At 42.2% G+C, this 20001-nt stretch overlaps 1 protein-coding gene across 2 annotated transcripts; it reads right to left on the reverse strand.

The window, feature by feature from the left end:
- Positions 1 to 5558: 5558 nt before the first annotated feature.
- pcgf2.L (polycomb group ring finger 2 L homeolog) lies at positions 5559 to 18113 on the reverse strand. 2 transcript variants are annotated; one of them, XM_018234238.2, is made up of 10 exons: positions 17790 to 18113; positions 12520 to 12660; positions 12208 to 12304; positions 10581 to 10636; positions 9156 to 9206; positions 8924 to 9029; positions 8585 to 8627; positions 7648 to 7746; positions 7373 to 7453; positions 5559 to 6254 (listed from the first exon to the last, which is right to left on the reverse strand). In XM_018234238.2, the coding sequence occupies exons 2-10, from the start codon at positions 12629 to 12631 to the stop codon at positions 5946 to 5948; spliced, it is 954 nt and encodes a 317-aa protein (XP_018089727.1). In that variant the 5' UTR covers positions 12632 to 12660; positions 17790 to 18113; the 3' UTR covers positions 5559 to 5945.
- Between the last annotated feature and the right edge of the window lie 1888 nt (positions 18114 to 20001).

Raw genomic sequence — 20001 nt, forward strand, 5'->3', positions numbered from 1 at the left:
TTATACATTTTTAAAAATATAAATGCGGCACTTTGAGGTAAAACTACGTGCGTCCGTTCCGCCCTTCCTCGCTTTTTTTTTTTACCGACTCTACCACCTGACTTTTTCCGTTGTCGGGCGCCAGGGGTGGAGCCTAAAGCACCTTTTTGATACGGAGTCCGAATGAAGGAAGAGCGCCAATGCGTTCAGTTCTCTTTTGCACTGTCTCTGTGTATCGTTACGTACACAAGACCCGCCCGTTTTTTTTTATGTTTTAATGTCGATATCCAGAGCAGCCCTGCCTCGTCGGGGGTCCTCTGTCGGGTAGTTGTGTATAGAGTCCAAAGCTTTCACCGTAGTAAAGGAGTTTAGTCCTGAGTTCAGAACTTCAGCAGAGGATGCTGGGAGTTGTAGTGCAAGCTAGAGGACGATAGTGCTGGATTTTAGGGATCTCCTTGCAGGCTACCGCCTTAAAGGGAAAATATCCCCTATTTCTTAGTGTGAATATGGTAATGCCAGGAAATTTCCCTTTAAGACTGAGAGATCAGGAGATCGATGAGGATAAAGGGAAAGGCTGTGGACAGAACCACACGGTAGGAGAACCAAATCGTACCACTTTAAGCACCTTCCGAAAGTCGCTTTGCGCATTTCAATGACTGTTCTGTACAGATGTAGCGTTAGAACCTCCCGGCCTTCTACTAAAGGCCTCAGCCTCTCCCATTTCTTTCTCTTTTAATAGGAGGGATGGCTTGGATCTAGCAGGCACCATGCTGTGGGCACCTTTTTATCTAGTTACCTGCTATCGATTGGCAGCTACAGGGGCATCTCCTTATAGTGAGCAATGATGTGGGAAGCCTAGTGCAGCCCTCCGTTTAGTACACCAGAGCTACAATTTCTGCCTATATATATGTGCTAATATCAAGTGTTGCCCAGCTCTTCGTGCCAAGAAGAAATAAAAAAATCTCACGGGGCATTTTCTGCCAACTGTCATGTGGATTTCCATTCTAATCAGTGGCAGGTGGAACAGTTGGGTTCCACTCGGCTAGAAAATTCCAGTCCTGCTTCAATGTGTGGGGGCAGATTTGTTTGATCACCCCCAGTCCAAGCAATGAATGTTTTTAGCAATTCTCTTGTTTAAAGGGCCAGTAACACCAACAATCAAAAAAAAAAAAAAAGGTTTGTACTGTTAGGTATCAGAATCTCAGATGTAGTATACTGGGTTTAGGATTCATCCTCTCTTTATTTTTATATTCCGTAGCTTGCCGAGTTATATATATATATCAGCAGTGAATCTGGGCAATACATACACATCCATGTACCATACTCGCCCTCCACTAACATATCATTTGGGGAGGTGATGGGAAAAGGTGGTCCAATAACATTTCATAGACTGGGCTCTGACTGCATCTCCTAACACCCCTACATGCAAACACAAAGTGGGCCCTTCCTAATAAACACTGGGCAGGGAAGGAGTTAAGAGTCATGTGATGTTAGGGTTAATTTATAAACATAGGGCAATTTTACAATCCACTATTTTTTGATTCGGCCGAACCCCTGAATCCTTCGCGAAAGATTCGGCCAACTGCCGAACCGAATCCTAATTTGCATATGCAAAACCATTTTATTCTTCCTTGTTTTGTGACAAAAAGTCGCACGACTTCCCTCCTCGCCCCTAATTTGCATATGCAAATTAGGATTCCGATTCGGTTCAGACGGAAAAAGGATTATGCCAAATCCTGGCCGAATCCCGAACCGAATTCTGAATTCGGTGCATCTCTAGCTGGAACTTGCAATTTGGGGTTCCTAGATTTGCCCCCGATTATTCCCATGACAGGTAACTATTGAAGGAGGACAAAAATAATACAGTGGGATAAGGTTGGACATTTCCGGCCATGGGCCTCCTTCTGTGTTCAGTTTTCATGCGACGGCAGCTTTTGGCTCCATGCTTAGATTCCAGAATTAAAGGCAAGTCGCCACTTTTCTGTTTTTTCTTTTTACATATTTTCATATTAAAATTTAAAAAAAAAATGCTTACAAAAAAACTAAGCCCCCCAAAACCTTGGTTGGGGCAGGAGATTTTTGTATGTTCGATGTTGCAATAGCTTTGTACAGAGAGCAGGACTGCAGTGACTGTAGCTGGATGTGCGCACACTCGGGGGTATATTTTGGGCTGGGTATTTTGCTTGACTGCTGCATTAATTGTACATTTCATTTTGACCTACTGGGGCCCCCGTACCAAGACAAACCAGGGAAGCAGCAGCCATAAAGGACAGGGAACAAGTCTTTACAGGTGATTAATAGTTATGGGCGAATTTGTCCCGCTTCGCCGAAACATTGGTGAATCTACCGCAAAATTGGGAAAAAAAACGAGAAATTGGAAAGTTCGCGAAAAAAATTTGAAATTCAAACATTTTCACACAAAAAAATCGTGAAATTTGAACATTTTAATGGAACAATCGTGAAATTCGAACGTTTTAATGGGAAAAATTGAGCAATTCGAATGTTTTCACAAAAATTCTAGCAATTCGAAAGTTTTAACTAAAATCAAGCAATTCATGAATCAAACAAAACGTGAAATTATAACGTTTTCACTAAAAAATCGAGCAATTAGAGCGTTTCACAAAAAATCAAGCAATTCGAAAGTTTTCACGAAAAAATCGTGAAAATCAGAAATTGACACAGGCGGATTTTCACCGGTGAATTTTAGAGGGAAATAAGCGAATTTAATTGCAGGCAGCGAAACTCGGAAATTCACCAGGCGAATTTATTTGCCCATCACTAGTGACTAAGCATGGCTGCCCAAATTTGTCACTATTGAGCAAAACTTGCATGGACGATGCCCCCCGATACGGATACATTTCATTACTAATCATGGGGAAACATTCCGTGCACCATTTCCATACGTTATTATGTGGTCGGGCAGATTTCATTTGAATATTCCTCAATCCTGGTTTGCTAAACCCAAAATAGGAAACCTGTGTGCTCACATCCCTTCCTCCCAGGGCAGTTTATCTAAACGTCAACCTTTTGTATGTTGTAGAGAAAGAATGTGGCCTGAGAATGCTGTATTTTATATATTGTACTAGCCCAGGGGTGCAGAGGCCCTGTACCCTCAAAATTCTCCATCTTAGGGGTGTCAGTGGCTCTGCACATGCTCAGTGAGCTCTTGGCTAAGCTTAGGGGTCATTGTAGAATTCCAGTCTTGGAGGCAAGTTTTAATTGCATAAAAGTGAAGTATAGGGCCAAGTAGAGACTTTGCCAGTCCATATAGAGGCTGCCAAATAGCCAATCACAGCCCTTATTTAGCACCTCAAGGGACTTGTTCATGCTTTTGTGTTGCTCCCCAACTCTTTTTACATGTGATGTCGGTAAAAAAGGTCGGGGACCCCTGATGTAGAGAGTGATTTGATTTGCAATTGGTTTTCATTTTTTATTAATTGTGTTTTTTTTTAGTTATTTAGCTTTTTATTCAGCATTTTCCAGTTTGTAATTTCAGCCATCTGGTTTCTAGGGTCCAAAATACCCCTAGCAACCATGCACTGATTTGAACAAGGCCTGAATAGAAAGAGGAGTAAAAAAGTAGCAATAACAATTCATTTGTAGCCTTACAGAGCATTCATTTTGTTTTTTGGAAGGGGTCAACGACGCCCATTTGAAAGCTGGAAAGTGTCAGAAGAAAAAGGCAAATAAATAATGAAGACCAATTGAAAAGTTGCTTAGAATTGGCCATTCTATAACATACTACCCCTTTAAAGCTATGGGGCTGATGCAGACTGCACTGGTGTTTGCGCCTCCACGTAACCGGAGTTAATTACTAATCATTGTAAATATACTGTATATAGCGAGTCAGTCCCTAGAGCGCAGGTAAGTGACAGCAGCCCAGGCTACAACATATTAAAGGCTTATGTTTGGGTAAACTCTCTGTTTTAGGGTTTTATTTTTTACTGGTCTAGCTAATTTATGTGGAATTATTTTATTGTATGATAAATACGCGTAGCAGAATCAGGTTTTACATCTCTTTCCTCTCCGTGTTCATCCCTGTTATTGACTAGAGGGTGTACGTGACCCCAACTTTTTTTTTTTCTTCTCCCCCCCCCAATGTTCGTTTAAATAAACTGTCCGGTTTTGTTGTATCTCGCCTCATTGATTGATGTTTTTATTTCAGGGTTTGGGCTGAAAGAGATAAACAAAAAACTGAACATGAGGAAACAGAGAGGAAGTCAGACTTATTACCTACGGAGGGGTAGGTGCACGTTCTACATGTTCTGACAGGGGCAGCATTGAGCAGCCCATACATCTAAAATATAAACCAACCTCTGGTGCAGGGAAAGTGCCCTCTATATTATACCCACAAGTGTCATTTTTCACCTACTAAAGCAGCTCTGGGAAGGAGGGGTCACCGACCCGGTCAACTGATCTAAATGGATACATTTTGTTGATCCATTTCTTATCTTTGTCCCTGCTGAGCAGAATCTCTGGGTTTCATTACAGGCAGCTGTTAGACTTGATACAATAGTTACTGATACTCCAGAGATGCTGCTGAGAAATGTAACAACTAAATGTTGTAAAACTGTAACAGTTTAGAACCTGAATTACTGTCAGACTCTAACACCAGAGACACCGACATTCAACTTTACCCTTAGATTTTGGAAAAACTGTAAGGGCAGAGATACACGCTCAGATTTGGGGAGATTAGTCGCCTGGGCAACAAATCTCCTCTTCTTCGGGCCACTAATTTCCCCAAACTGCATTCCCGACAGCTAGAATGTAAATTGCCAGCGGGATGGCACTCGGAGCACTTTGTCGCCCGGGCGACTCTCCCCGAATCTGAGCGTGTGCCTCTGCCCTAAAAAATAAAAAGTAAATGAAAGTGGTTATTTCTGGTGAACAATCTGAAAACAATTAGACTGAAAAAAAGCATTTGGAAGGTGAACATCCCCTATAAGGGTCAGGGCGCACGCTGTTATTTCGGGAGATTAGTCGCCCAGTGACAACTCGGTTCTTCTTCGGACGACTAATCTCCCCGAACTGCCTTCTTGCCGGCTAAAATGTAAATTGCTGTCGGGACGGCAGTTTGATCGTTTCAGCTTTCCGAAGTTTCCACATTTAAGGGCAGAGACACACTGCTATTGCGGGAGATTAGTCGTCCATTGACAAATCGCCTCTTCTTTGGGCAACTAATCTCCCCGTAACTGTCTTCCCGCCGGCTAGAATGTAAATCGCCAGCGGGATAGCAGTCAGATCACTTCAGCTTTCCAAATTCGCCCGAAGTTTCCTCGTGAGGCAACATTGGAAAACGAAGCGTTCCGACTGCTTTCCCGCCATCGATTTACATTTTAGCCGGCGAGAAGGCAGTTGGGGGAGATTAGTCGCCCGAAGAAGAAGCGATTTGTAGTTGGGCGACTAATCTCCTGCAATAGCAGCTTGTGCCCTTACCTTAAGCCCCTGTAGGTGCTAGTGGTGTGAGCAAGTCTATGTACCTGAGGAAAAAGAAATGAATAAACCCTGTGTGTACAGACTGGAGGGTGCATTTCCCTTTAATCATCACAGGTGGAAACACAACAATGTCGACAGCAAGATCAAAGGATAAAACACTTTGTATCACTTTATTTTGGATACACAGGAAGAGACACCCCAAAATCCCACCCACATCAGAGGAACAAACTATTAAGAGGGTTAAGATGAGTATGAAGAAGGGAATTGTCCACCAAAATGAAAATCCAATGAGCAGGGGGTCACGGGACGGATCTCTGTTAAAAGCAAATGGAGCTGTGCCATATGTCCGGGGACAAGTAGGAAGGGTCCTTGCCTCTGCACCCCTTTTATTTATAAATTATAAAACAACAAAAAACAGGAATTCTGTAATGGTCAGGATTAAATTACTCTTGTTTTGTCCATAGAAAATAACCAAGTCCTTTTGTCTATGTACATATATATATATAAAAACCTGCAGAGGCACAAGGCTTTCAGGTGAGAGGAGGTCCAGGAACTCCATTGAGTCCCACCTTGCGGCCTCGGCTAGCAGAATGGCCATTGTGGAGAGCAGAGGGAGGAGGGAGCTCAGTGTTGGGGTTCGGGGAGCCTTGGCATGGGGTCGCAGGGCTGGGGAGAGAGGATGATGTGGAGGGAACAGGAGCGGGGCTGCTAGCCTTGTCACTGGTGGAATCCCCCTCGGATGTCGTCCCACGATTAAGATCCAGGAGGCTTCGTGGGCGGCTAAACCTCAACCTCTTGCAGGTAGGCTGGACCCGATACTTGAGAGGAAGAGGACCGGTCTGTGAGTGAGAATGAGCTGCTCATTGCAACGAAGTTTACGCGCACCCCAGTGGGTACAAATAAATACAATATATACCTGAAAAGAAACCACTTCCTAGTGATCTAGCATTGGGGTAAATAAACGTGACCCTCTTGTGTAAGGATCGGGTATTAGATGAGACCGGGGGAAAGTAATGCCCATGTTATATGACTCAGTGCTATACAGAGGGTACGGCTTATTCATAGTTATCGTATGTGAGTGGAAATACACACTTCATGCAGTTCTCTGTCCTAACAATGATCTCTGGGAAGGAAAAGCAAAGTACCAACATGCAGCCTATGAACAAGACGGAATTTTCTAAATTTTTTATGGTCAAAACTGTCAAATTCGACTAGGGAGTTATTCAAATTCCAGTCTTTTTAAAAAGTTCAAATATGATTTCCGAGATTTATCATACTCTGGCCCTTTAAGAACTCGATCTCGACTATTCGCCACCTAAAACCTGCCGAATTCCTGGAATCAATTCGGAGTCGTTTGCAGCCTTACTGACATTCGAGTTTTTTGGGGTTTTTTCGGAGAAAATCGAGTTTTTAAAATTCGAATCAAATTCGATTTGAGTTTTCAGGTCGATTCCATCCATCCGAGTTCAAAAAATTAATTACCGTATATACTCGAGTATAAGCCGTCCCGAGCATAAGCCGAGGTACCTAATTTTACCTCCAAAAACTGGGAAAGCTTATTGACTCGAGTATAAGCCTAGGGTGAGAAATGCAGCAGCTTCTGGTAAGTTTCAATCAAAAAATTGAGGGTTTCTGCTCCCATTGGAGGTGCCGGCGTCTCGTTTTTGGATGCCGGCGAATATTCTTGGAGACTATTCTTGGATGCCGGCGACTATTCTTAGGCGCCGGTGACCGGTTTTGCGCTTGACCCGAGTATAAGCCTAGGTAGAGTTTTTCAGCATATTTTGGGTGCTGAAAAACTCGGCTTATACTCGAGTATATACGGTATATCACAAGAATTCGACCTTAGATGAATGTGCCTCCAAAAATTTCATTTTCTACATTAATGACACGGAAAAAGGACGAAATAGAGACCCATGTGACTAAGAGACAGACAAATAAGTTCCCGGGTACTTACCCGTCCCCACGGGTAAATATACGCAATGTCCATGAGTGTGTAATAGTCCTTCAGCGGCTCCTCCTCGTACAGAATTTCAACCTGAAAAGTGCAATGTGTTAACTGAAGAGAGAGAGAGAGTGTAATCAATCGGGACCTTGGGAGTCCGGCTGTTACTGAACTACAGCTCTCAGCATCGATGCCTCAGAGAACATTGCACCCCCTGATTTAGGAAGAGGGAACAATACAGTGGTAATGCTGCTGCACCCAAAGCGATAAGTCACGTCTGCTCCTACCTTGTATTTGCTGGGGACGTCCATCTTGTTCCGTAAGAATTTGGCGAGATGAGTGATCGTCATGGCGGCCGGGCAGCGCAAGAATCGCAGACTGTTCCTCTGATTGAGAGAAAATGTTCGGTAAGAAATTCCCTCTGACGTCACGTAAACAGTGCTGTGTCTCAACACATTTAGTTAATGTTTTATAGTTGGCCAATGAGTGTAACAATGGAAGGGGGAAAGTCGGTATCACCCAATACATTTTTAGCGCCATGCTTTACCTGCCACATGTTTTTTGTATTAAGTGCTTAAGGAGTGGTTCCCCTTTAAGTGAACTTTTTTTTAGTACGTTATGAAATGGCCAATTCTAAGCAACTTTTCAATTGGTCTTTATTTATTATTGTTTTTAATGATCTTCTTTCTTTTGATTCTTTCCAAAGAATCAAAAGAAGACAGCAGATCATTAAAAAAAAAAAACCTAAGATAAAGAAGACCAATTGAAAAGTTGAATAGAATTGGCCATTCTAGAACATACTAAAAAAAAAAAAAGTTCACTTAAAGGGGAACCAACCCTTTACGCACTTACTACAAAGTAGTCACTGACCCCATCTAAAAATACGAATACTTTGTAAGGCTGCAAATGTATTGTTATTGCTGCTTTTTATTCCTCATCTTTCTATTCAGGCCTCTCCTATTCATATTCCAGTCTCTTATTCAAATCAGTGCATGGTTGCTAGGGGAATTTGGACCCTAGCAAACAAAATGCAAACCGGAGAGCTGCTGAATAAAAAGCTAAATAACTCAAAAATCACAAATAATAAATACCAACTGAAATTTGTCATGGAATGTCACTCTCTACCTACATCATACAAACAGTTCATTTAAAGGGGAACAACCCCTTTAAATACCTTTCTATATATATTGTTTTGCCTCTTCCATTAAATGTGACCTTTCTTACCTTTTCCAAGTCTTCACTTTCCACAGGATCTTGTAGCTCATCCCTGGCAGAGGAAAACACACGTTTAGAAATACACAAACACTTGACATCTCGATATATTAATGGCTTCGCCAACTTCAGGTCTTCCCACAGATTTTGCACAATTCAAACCATTTTGTCTTTTCTGGAGAAAGTGTCTAAAACCTGAAGGGTCTCTAAGCAAAGGCTGTAGGAAACATGGCTTCTAGCAGCTGTAACACATGCCCTTGATTCAGGTATTATTCCCATAACATCAGAGTGATTGTAATAAGGCTGGAGAGAGTCTATGGTTTAGTCTGTGGTCTCATCATTGAGACTTACCTGGTATCCTCAGAAAACTGGATGGACAGACTGATGTTCTGCTCCTCCTGCGCTGGACTTTCTCCGGACTCCGATACGTTCTGCCCTTGCTCTGTGCTTGAACGGTCTGTGGATCAGATTGGTTTTACACTTAAAGAAATACTTCACCCTTTAACATTGTTAGTAAACGGCCAACTGCAAAGTTGCTTAGATGGTAGATTTCAAGGTCAACTTTCCTTGTAGTGTTACTTACCCTTTGAACGCGAGTAAGAAGCGTAAAAATCCCGCCGCCTCTTCATCTCACCTGCACGAGAGAGAAAGTGCGGAAGGAACAATGAATCAAAAGAGGGTCCCGGGCCAATAAGGAGAGGCTGCTGAACTGAACTCATTGGTGGGACATTTATCAACACTGTGCAAATTTGCCCATGATAGAACAACCAATCAGTGATTGGCTTTCTTCAGCCAGCTGCAGTTGAACTACTGTGAATGAAACTACTTGGGGGTCATTTATCAACACTGGGCAAATTTGCCCATGGGCAGTTACCCATGGCAACCAATCAAATCACAGCATTCATTGTTCTACTTGCAGCTGGCTTCAAAAAGCTAATCAGTGATTGGTTGCTATACGTAGGTAACTGGCCATGGGCAAATTTGCCCGGTGTTGATAAATGACCCCACTTGACTGGTTGCCATGGGTTACTGCTAGGGCTAGCTGGTTAAACACCTGCCAAGGCCGGTATTATAAATTTACCAGAAATGTAGCTGCCGGCAAAATTGTAATACCCTGAACAAAAGCCCTTGATCCGGCCCCAATCCGCTCAAAACATACGCCTTTGCCTCATTCTGGCTGTCTCTCGATGTGGCTCCTCCCCCTTTTACATTATGACCTGCCCCCTTTTAAGTCACGGCCCACCCTTTTATTCCCACCACCCGACCGGTGGAAATTTTATTAAAAGGTGGCAACCCTATTTACTAGGAATGCACGGAATCCTCTATTTTGGAAATGGCCGAACCCCCAAATCCTTCACAAAAGATTCGGCCGAATACCGAACCTTAATTTGCATATGCAAATTAGGGGTGGGAGGAGGAAAACATTTTTTACTTCCTTCCTCAAAGGAAAAAAATTCCAATTTGGTTCGGCTGAATCCAAATCCTGCTGCCCATGGACAAATTTGTCCAGTGTTGATAAATTACCCCTCAAAGTTTTCTTTTATGTGGGGGTGCCCAGCAATTACTAGTTACACCACTGCTTGTTACCTGCAGTATTACCCAGTCAGGGTCTCAGCCATCACTTAAAGGGCACCTGTTATTTATATTATATAATAATCCCCTTTAACCAGCTCGCAGCTATTCTGCAGGATATCTTCAGATATATGTGGTATATAAAGCGGAAGATCACCTAAAAATGAACTTTTAATGGGATGTAGACAGCAGCATTTAAAGACAATTTACAATCTTAATTCTTTTATGGTTTTAAAGTATTTACAGTTTTGGTTTGGCAACTGGAATTGCAGCTGCTATCTGGTTGCTAGGTTTTCCGTTGCCTTATCGACCAGGTTACGATCAGCCCAGCGTGACATCAGCCTTACTTACATTGGTTTGCCGCTATGCATATACCTCTGTCCAGTAAATAAAAGCTTTTATCCACATACACCCATAGATAAGTACATTCACTCACCTCTGAACAGCCCGGGGACAAGTTTATACACAATGTCCTGCAATGTCTTGTCTGACCTGAAGAGATTAAACATTAAGATAAAAGCACAAACATCTAGAATACAAACGTGTAACCAGCAAAGTATATCCTTATAACTAGTGCTTAGTGATGTCATTCATATCACATGACAGGTTATTAGAAGTAAGGGTGCACTAAATCCAGGATTCGGCCAAATCCTTCTGCCCAACCAAACTGAATCTGAATTTGCATATGCAAATTAGGGACGGGGAGGGAAATAACATGACTTTTTATCACAAAACAAGGAAGTAAAAAATGTTTCCCCTTCTAATCCCTAATTTGCAAATTAGGATTTGGTTCGGTATTCGGCCGAATTTTTCGCGAAGGATTTGGGGGTTCAGCTGAATCCAAAATTTGGATTTGGTGCATCCCTAATTAGAAGGCAGCTGGGAGTTCCAAAACCTCTATCAATAGATTTGCTCTGTAGCCTTGTGCCTTTATACATTCACGGATCTCCTTCTTCACTAATAATATCCTTTGTTTTATAATACAGGAGCATTATCCTTCTTTAAAGGGGTTGTTCACTTTTATTATGTTATAGAATGGCCAGTTCTATGCAACTTTTCAATTGGTCTTCATTATTTATAGTTTTTAATTTATTTGCCTTCTTCTGACTCTTTCCAGCTTTCAAATGGGGGTCACCGACCCCATCTGTAAAGCTATTGCTACTTTTTATTAGGGATGCACCGAATCCACTATTTTGGATTCTGCCGAACCCTCGAATCCTTCATGAAGGATTCGGCCGAATACCGAACCGAATCCGAATCTGCAATGTGCATATGCAAATTAGGGGTTCGAAGTGGAAAACATTTTTTATTTCCTTGTTTTGTTACAAAAAGTCATGCAATTTCCATCTCCGTCCCTAATTTGCATATGCAAATTAGTATTCGGATTTGGTTCGGACGGACAGAATCCGAATCCTGCTGAAAAAGGCCGAATCCCGAACCGAATCCTGGATTTGGTGCATTCCTACTTTTTATTACTCATCTTTCTATTCAGGCCTCTCCTATTCATATTCCGGTTTCTTATTCAAATCAATGCATGGTTGCTAGGGGAATTTGGACCTTAGTAACCAGACGGCTGCAATTGCAAACTGGAGAGCTGCTGAATAAAAAGCTAAATAACTAATAATTCCAAGCATCTTTTCAATTGGTCTTAATTTTTTTAAATAGTTTTTGATTGATTCTTCTGACTCTTTCCATCTTTCAAATGGAGGTCGCCGACTCCACCTTAAGAACAAATGCTCTGTAAGGCTACACATTTCATTTTATATTACTCATTTTTCTATTCAGGTCTCTCCTATTCATATTCCAGTCTCTTATTCAAATCAATGCATGGTTGCTAGGATAATTTTGAGCCTAGCAACCAGACTGCTGAATTTGCAAACTGGAGAGCTGCTGAATAAAAAGCTAAACAAGTCAAAAACAACAAATAATAAAAAATGAAAACCAATAGTCTCATAATATCCCTCTCTACATCATACGAACAGTTAATGCAAAGGTGAACATCCCTTTAACCTTTAATCTTAGTTCATAGCCCTCCTAGTGTTCAGATTTTTTTAGTTTCTCACCTGATACTGAGGAGGGGTCGCCCTTTATGGACTTGGGAGTCACACATGGGGCAGAACTTGTGTGCTTCTAGGTATCGTAGGATACAGGTCTTGCAGACTGAAGAAGAAAAGACAATAATAACACAATTAGTGGAAACACGGGGAGATTCTGTGCATTTTGCACCCTTAGATCATAAGGAGAATAGTAGGGAATATCAGATAAGGGACTTTTCTTAAAGGGACAGGAGACAAGTAGTGTGCTGCTTGGAGACAGATATGGGGTGGGAGTTGCCATGAGACCAGTACGGTGTATAAAGGAAATATCAGACTTACAGGAATGCAGACACTCCACGATTGTTGCCGCGTCGATGAAGTAGCCTCCGCAGAGAGCGCACATCAAGTGCGGGTTGAGCTCCGTCATCTTGATCCGCATCGTACGATGCATCTTGCCGGTGAAAAAAAGACGAAACCCTGGATTTTTACAAACAAGAGGATTTAGGATTGAGCAAGCAAAGCCAATGGAGACACAACGCAACTGAAAATGTGAGCCATGATCTGCTGTTGTGCTAACAATATATGCCTTAAAGGGGTTGAACTGTTAGTAAGATGTAGAGACCAATATTCTGAGACAATTTGCAATTGGTTTTCATTTTTTATGATTTGTGGTTTTTGACTTTTTATTCAGCAGCTCTGCAGTTTGCAATTTCAGCCATCTGGTTGCTAGGGTCCAAATGACCCTAGCAACCATGCATTGGAGACTGGAATAGGAGAGGCCTGAATAGAAAGATGAGTAATAAAAAGTAGCAATACGATACATTTGCAGCTTTACAGAGCATTTGTTTTTTAGATGGGGTCAGTGACCCCCATTAGAAAGCTGGAAAGAAAAAGGCAAATAATTAAAAAACTATAACAAATGAATAATGAAGACCAATTGAAAAGTTGCTTAGAATTGATCATTCTATAACATACTAAAAGTTAACGTAAAGCTGAACCACCCATTTAAGGTCGTCAGTGATACACCCTGATTAGAAGTTTCCATTCCCTGTAATCACTAGCAATACTATAACTATGATCCTACTGCTGACAATCATATATATAAAGATCCCCCAGAGAAACCACTGTGACTCCCGACAGCCCCGTGTGCCACCAGCCTTTCATTCCAACAAAATCATAATTAAAATATTCAACATAAAGCCGCAATTCTAGGATCAGTCCTCTATTGAGTCAGCCGCCCGGGTGTAAGCTCAGCCATAGTACGGGAGAGAGAGAGAAAGCTCGTTCTTTATTAATTACTGGAAGGCTTCCATTCCCCACGAGCCCCTGCCAACAACTCTTTCAGGAACCAGTTCTTGTATAGAGATTAAAAAAAAACTTGGCTCTGCCCAAAATTAAAAATATTATTAGGGATATACGATAGCATGTCTGGAGTGGGATGCAAAACAAACGACCAGACCAGGCCCACGTTGGCCGCCCACTGAAAAGCTTGCCCTTTAAAGAAGCCGATTTTTAACCGTTTTAGAACAGTTTTTCCCCCTGTTTATTTGCTGTTGTTTACTATTCCTGCAGCTTCCTCTCTATTAAATTACTCGTCTGATCTTGCAGCACTAATGAAGGCAAGTGAAGCTCTTCCCTACGGAGATCCATTAGCCGCACCGCAAGGACTAAAGTCTCTGTAGGGAAAACGGTGGCACAAACGTGACAGTTGCGATTGTTCTCGGGGTGACGTGACTAAGCAAGGTGTTTGCATACACATCATTAAAGGGGTCCTTCACCTTCCAACACTTTTTTCAGTTCAGTTGGTTTCAGATTGTTCCCCAGAAATAAAGACTTTTCCCCAATCACTTTCCATTATTTGTGGTTTTTCCAAAATCTAAGCTCTTTTGAGAAATGCACTATAAACTGATTAATTTTGAAAAAAATGTTTTTCCCCATGACAGTATCCCTTTAAATGTCCCTGACTCTGGTGTTTGAGTCTGGCAACTCGGTGATCCAGAAGCATCTGAATTGTTACAATTTGCTACATTTAGTTGCTACATTTAGTTGATCAAATTAGTTGATCCATTTCTCAGCAGTCTCTCTGGAGTATCAGTAACTATTGTATCAAGTCTAACAGCTGCCTGTAATGAAACTCAGAGATTCTGCTCAGCAGGGACAAAAATAAGAAATGGATCAACTAAATGTATCCATTTAGATCAGTTTACAGGGTCGGCGACCCCCCCCCCCTTCCCAGAGCTGCTTTAGTAGGTGAAAAATGACACTTTATACTTCTAGATTAGAAAAACTGTCTCACATAGAAAATAGAAAGTCATTGGAAAAAGTATTTATTTTTTTTGGTGAATTATCTGAATTGAAAAAAAGTGTTGGAAGTTGAACAAGCCCTTTAATGAGATTTATGCAGAATGAAGGGTTCTCTTTGAGGAATTTACCCCATAGAAGCAGTGGGTTATCAGGAGCCTCAAGCTGACTACGTATAAGAATAACGTCTATGGAGAGGAGGCATCTGGCCAAGGTAGGAGAGGACATGACCCGGGAAGTCTGGACAATGTACTAGAAGTGTGTGTTTGGGAATGGAAATATATAATCCTGTAGAGAAGAAGACTAAAGCTGCCCATACACAGGCCCATATAAGATGATGACGGACCAATTTAACAGCTTATTGGGCAGTGAATGGAGCCCTCCAACTGGGCTTCCCCGATCTGTTGATCAGCCAGCTTTAAAAACCCAATGGAGGATCGTGTCAGTTAATTGATGTGGCTCTCGATCCGACCACCTGCATTTTCAGCATTTTGATCCAATCATTGGACCCCAGGGCCCATGATCAGTTCGGCCTGATGTCCCCCACCTCAAAGTGGGCAATCCCGGGAAGAGATTGGCTCCAGACTGAGACGTCGGTGCAATAAATTAATTTTATTTTTGTTCATCACTAAAGACCTGTGAGTGCGGTGTAATATGATGTTTTATTATCTCCAGCCTTCTGCACCCAGACAGGTCCCCTTATTTAATGGAGTGCACACTTTTGGCTGATATATATATATATTAGGGATGCACCAAATCCTGCATTTGGTTTGGGATTTGAAGAAATACAAGCTCTTTTTTTTTTAATTTTTTTTATTTTTTATCAGGAATCAAATTTGAACCCTATATATAACTGAACAAAAAAATCGGGTAAATCCTCCTGTGTGTTGGCTTTTCTGGTGCTTTTCTTGGACTTGATTTTCTATTTGGCCAAATCTGTACTCCTGGATATGGCTGAACCCTGAAAGCCAGGGTTCCAGACATATATATGCTGTGTCTGCTGTCTGGGGGCCCCCCAGCAGTTATAGCCCTTGCATTCAGGTGCGCATGAGCTGAAGTGGACAGAAGTGCAGAAGAAGAAACGAAGAGCCGGAAGATGGCGGCCGTGAACTCTGATCCCTGAATCTGCACTGAGGGGTAAGTAAAAAGTTAGGGGCATTTGCTCTGGGGAGCAGTTAGGCTGGGGGGAGGAAGGTCTATGTAGGGTAGGGTTTTTAATTAAGGATTCAATTCTCCTTTACGAGCAGCTGGAGGGCCACTACATGGAGAACCCTGCAGTCTGGGGGTAACTACTAAGGTTGTTTTACATAAAAATGATGGTTGATGTCAATGTTATTAATAGGGAAAAATATAAATATATAGGAATGTCAGTGATCCCAATGTTATTAATAGGGAATAAAGATAAATATATAGGAAGGTCAGTGATCCCAATGTTATTAATAGGGAATAAAGATAAATATATAGGAAGGTCAGTGATCCCAATGTTATTAATAGGAATAAAGATAAATATATAGGAAGGTCAGTGATCTCAATGTTATTAATAGGGGAATAAAGATAAATATATAGGAAGGTCCAGTGATCCCAATGTTATTAATAGGGAATAAAGATGAAATATTAGGAAGGTCAGTGATCCCAATGTTATTAATAGGGAATAAGATAAATATATAGGAAGGTCAGTGATCCCAATGTTATTAATAGGGGATAAAGATAAATATATAGGAAGGTCATGATCCCAATGTTATTAATAGGGAATAAAGATAAATATATAGGAAGGTCAGTGATCCCAATGTTATTAATAGGGAATAAAGATAAATATATAGGAAGGTCAGTGATCCCAATGTTATTAATAGGGAATAAAGATAAATATATAGGAAGGCCAGTGATCCCAATGTTATTAATAGGGAATAAAGATAAATATATAGGAAGGTCAGTGATCCCAATGTTATTAATAGGGAATAAAGATAAATATATAGGAAGGCCAGTGATCCCAATGTTATTAATAGGGAATAAAGATAAATATATAGGAAGGTCAGTGATCCCAATGTTATTAATAGGGAATAAAGATAAATATATAGGAAGGCCAGTGATCCCAATGTTATTAATAGGAATAAAGATAAATATATAGGAAGGTCAGTGATCCCAATGTTATTAATAGGGAATAAAGATAAATATATAGGAAGGCAGTGATCCCAATGTTATTAATAGGGAATAAAGATAAATATATAGGAAGGCCAGTGATCCCAATGTTATTAATAGGGAATAAAGATAAATATATAGGAAGGTCAGTGATCCCAATGTTATTAATAGGGAATAAAGATAAATATATAGGAAGGCCAGTGATCCCATGTTATTAATAGGGAATAAAGATAAATATATAGGAAGGTCAGTGATCCCAATGTTATTAATAGGGAATAAAGATAAATATATAGGAAGGTCAGTGATCCCAATGTTATTAATAGGGAATAAGATAAATATATAGGAAGGCCAGTGATCCCAATGTTATTAATAGGGAATAAAGATAAATATATAGGAAGGTCAGTGATCCCAATGTTATTAATAGGGAATAAAGATAAATATATAGGAAGGCCAGTGATCCCAATGTTATTAATAGGGAATAAAGATATTATTATTAAAGATATTAATATATAGGAGGGGGTTAGGTGAAATTATGAATATGTTGGGGCCCAGTAAGATGAAGTTACAGCACTGCCTGTAGTTGAATGAAATGTAAAGGGCAAGTAGCAAGGAAGAGAGAAGTAAATAGCCAGTATATAGACACACATATATAGACACATATAGACACACATATATATATATATATCAGACACACACAGAGGTCAGGCTGACAGTGAGTTCAGTGAGTCCCATTAGTTAGTACAGATCAGTGAGTGAGTGTAAATAAATAGGAGGAGGGGGAGCAGTGAATGATATGACAGAGAGTGAGGGGGACATTTACTAATGAGATGACAGAACAAGTCACTGCTGGGGGGTCTCATTGACATCTGGAGTCTCGTGCCCCAATGTCTCTCTCTCTCACGCCAGACACACACGCACTGACTGGCACAGGGACACCCCCCGGGAGATCGTGGCACATTCCACCATTAACTGCAAAGCGCAGGCCAAAGACCGAGCCACAGGAGACGAGAGGGGGGCGCATTGTATCCTCGAGTACTGGAGGTGCAAGTGTTTACTCTACAGACTCACACACACTGTCCATTAGACACAGACTCACACACAGACTGACACACACACAGACATAAACAATCTCGTCACAGACACAACAGGAACCATCAATAACGAGTCCTTACCTGCTGCTGCTGCTGCTCGTGCGGCCTCCCCTGCCGTGTGTCTGAGTGTGAGTGTGTGATGTATATATATATATATGTGTCTGTGTGACTGTGTGTGTGAGATTATTCCTCCAAATTCCCTCCTCTCCCCGCCGCTGTGTCTCAGTCTCCCCCTTCCTCTCTTTGTCTCACTCTAGCTCTTCTCTTCCTTTATCCCCATCTGGATATGAATTGATATAAATATATATATTTATATTGCTTTTTTCTCTCTCTCTCCCTCAAAATGGCTTTTTTTTGGCAGACAAGGGCGGTCCCCGCCCCCTGCTCACGTGACCTGCTCCCTAGGGGTAAGAATGGGAGGGAGGGAGGGGGTAGGAATGGAGAACAGGAGATGGGATAGAGGAGGACAAAGAGCCAGACGTTGCCAGACTGTACCACAAGCTGTGTGTGTGTGTGTGTGAGGTAGGGATTGTACCACAGACTGTGTGTTTGTGTTGGGCAGGAATTTACCACAGGCTGCATGATGTGTGTGAGATAGACTGTACCACAGGCTGTGAGCTTGTGTGTGTGAATAGGAACTGTACAACAGGCTGTGTGTGTGAGGTAGGGACTGTACCACAGACTGTGTTTGTGTCTGTGAGGTAGGGATTGTACCACAGACTGTGTGTTTGTGTGTGTGAGGTAGGGACTGTACCACAGACTGTGTGTGTGTGAGGTAGGGATTGTACCACAGACTGTGTGTTTGTGTTGGGAAGGGATTTACCACAGGCTGCATGATGTGTGTGAGATAGACTGTACCACAGGCTGTGAGCTTGTGTGTGTGAATAGGAACTGTACAACAGGCTGTTTGTGTGTGTGTGAGGTACGGACTGTACCACAGGCTGTGTGTTTGTGTGTGTGAGGTAGGGATTGTACCACAGACTGTGTGAGGTTTGGATTGTACCACAGACTGTGTTCGTGTGTGTGAGGTAGGGACTGTACCACAGGCTGTGTGTGTGAGGTAGGGATTGTACCACAGGCTGTGTGCTTGTGTGTGTGAATAGGAACTGTACAACAGGCTGTGCGTGTGTTTGTGTGTGTGAGGTACGGACTGTACCACAGGCTGTGTGTTTGTGTGTGTGTGTGTGAGGTAGGGATTGTACCACAGACTGTGTGTTTGTGTTGGGCAGGAATTTACCACTGGCTGCATGATGTGTGTGAGATAGACTGTACCACAGGCTGTGAGCTTGTGTGTGTGAATAGGAACTGTACAACAGGCTGTGTGTGTGAGGTAGGGACTGTACCACATACTGTGTGTGTGTGTGTGTGAGGTAGGGACTGTACCACAGACTGTGTTTGTGTCTGTGAGGTAGGGATTGTACCACAGACTGTGTGTTTGTGTGTGTGAGGTAGGGACTGTACCACAGACTGTGTGTGTGTGAGGTAGGGATTGTACCACAGACTGTGTGTTTGTGTTGGGAAGGGATTTACCACAGGCTGCATGATGTGTGTGAGATAGACTGTACCACAGGCTGTGAGCTTGTGTGTGTGAATAGGAACTGTACAACAGGCTGTTTGTGTGTGTGTGAGGTACGGACTGTACCACAGGCTGTGTGTTTGTGTGTGTGAGGTAGGGATTGTACCACAGACTGTGTGTGTGTGAGGTTTGGATTGTACCACAGACTGTGTTCGTGTGTGTGAGGTAGGGACTGTACCACAGGCTGTGTGTGTGAGGTAGGGATTGTACCACAGGCTGTGTGCTTGTGTGTGTGAATAGGAACTGTACAACAGGCTGTGCGTGTGTTTGTGTGTGTGAGGTACGGACTGTACCACAGGCTGTGTGTTTGTGTGTGTGTGAGGTAGGGATTGTACCACAGACTGTGTGTTTGTGTTGGGCAGGAATTTACCACTGGCTGCATGATGTGTGTGAGATAGACTGTACCACAGGCTGTGAGCTTGTGTGTGTGAATAGGAACTGTACAACAGGCTGTTTGTGTGTGTGTGAGGTACGGACTGTACCACAGGCTGTGTGTTTGTGTGTGTGAGGTAGGGATTGTACCACAGACTGTGTGTGTGTGAGGTTTGGATTGTACCACAGACTGTGTTCGTGTGTGTGAGGTAGGGACTGTACCACAGGCTGTGTGTGTGAGGTAGGGATTGTACCACAGGCTGTGTGCTTGTGTGTGTGAATAGGAACTGTACAACAGGCTGTGCGTGTGTTTGTGTGTGTGAGGTACGGACTGTACCACAGGCT

This window comes from Xenopus laevis, chromosome 9_10L (genome assembly GCF_017654675.1).
Source record: "Xenopus laevis strain J_2021 chromosome 9_10L, Xenopus_laevis_v10.1, whole genome shotgun sequence".
In the NCBI taxonomy this organism is placed as follows: Eukaryota; Metazoa; Chordata; class Amphibia; order Anura; family Pipidae; genus Xenopus; species Xenopus laevis.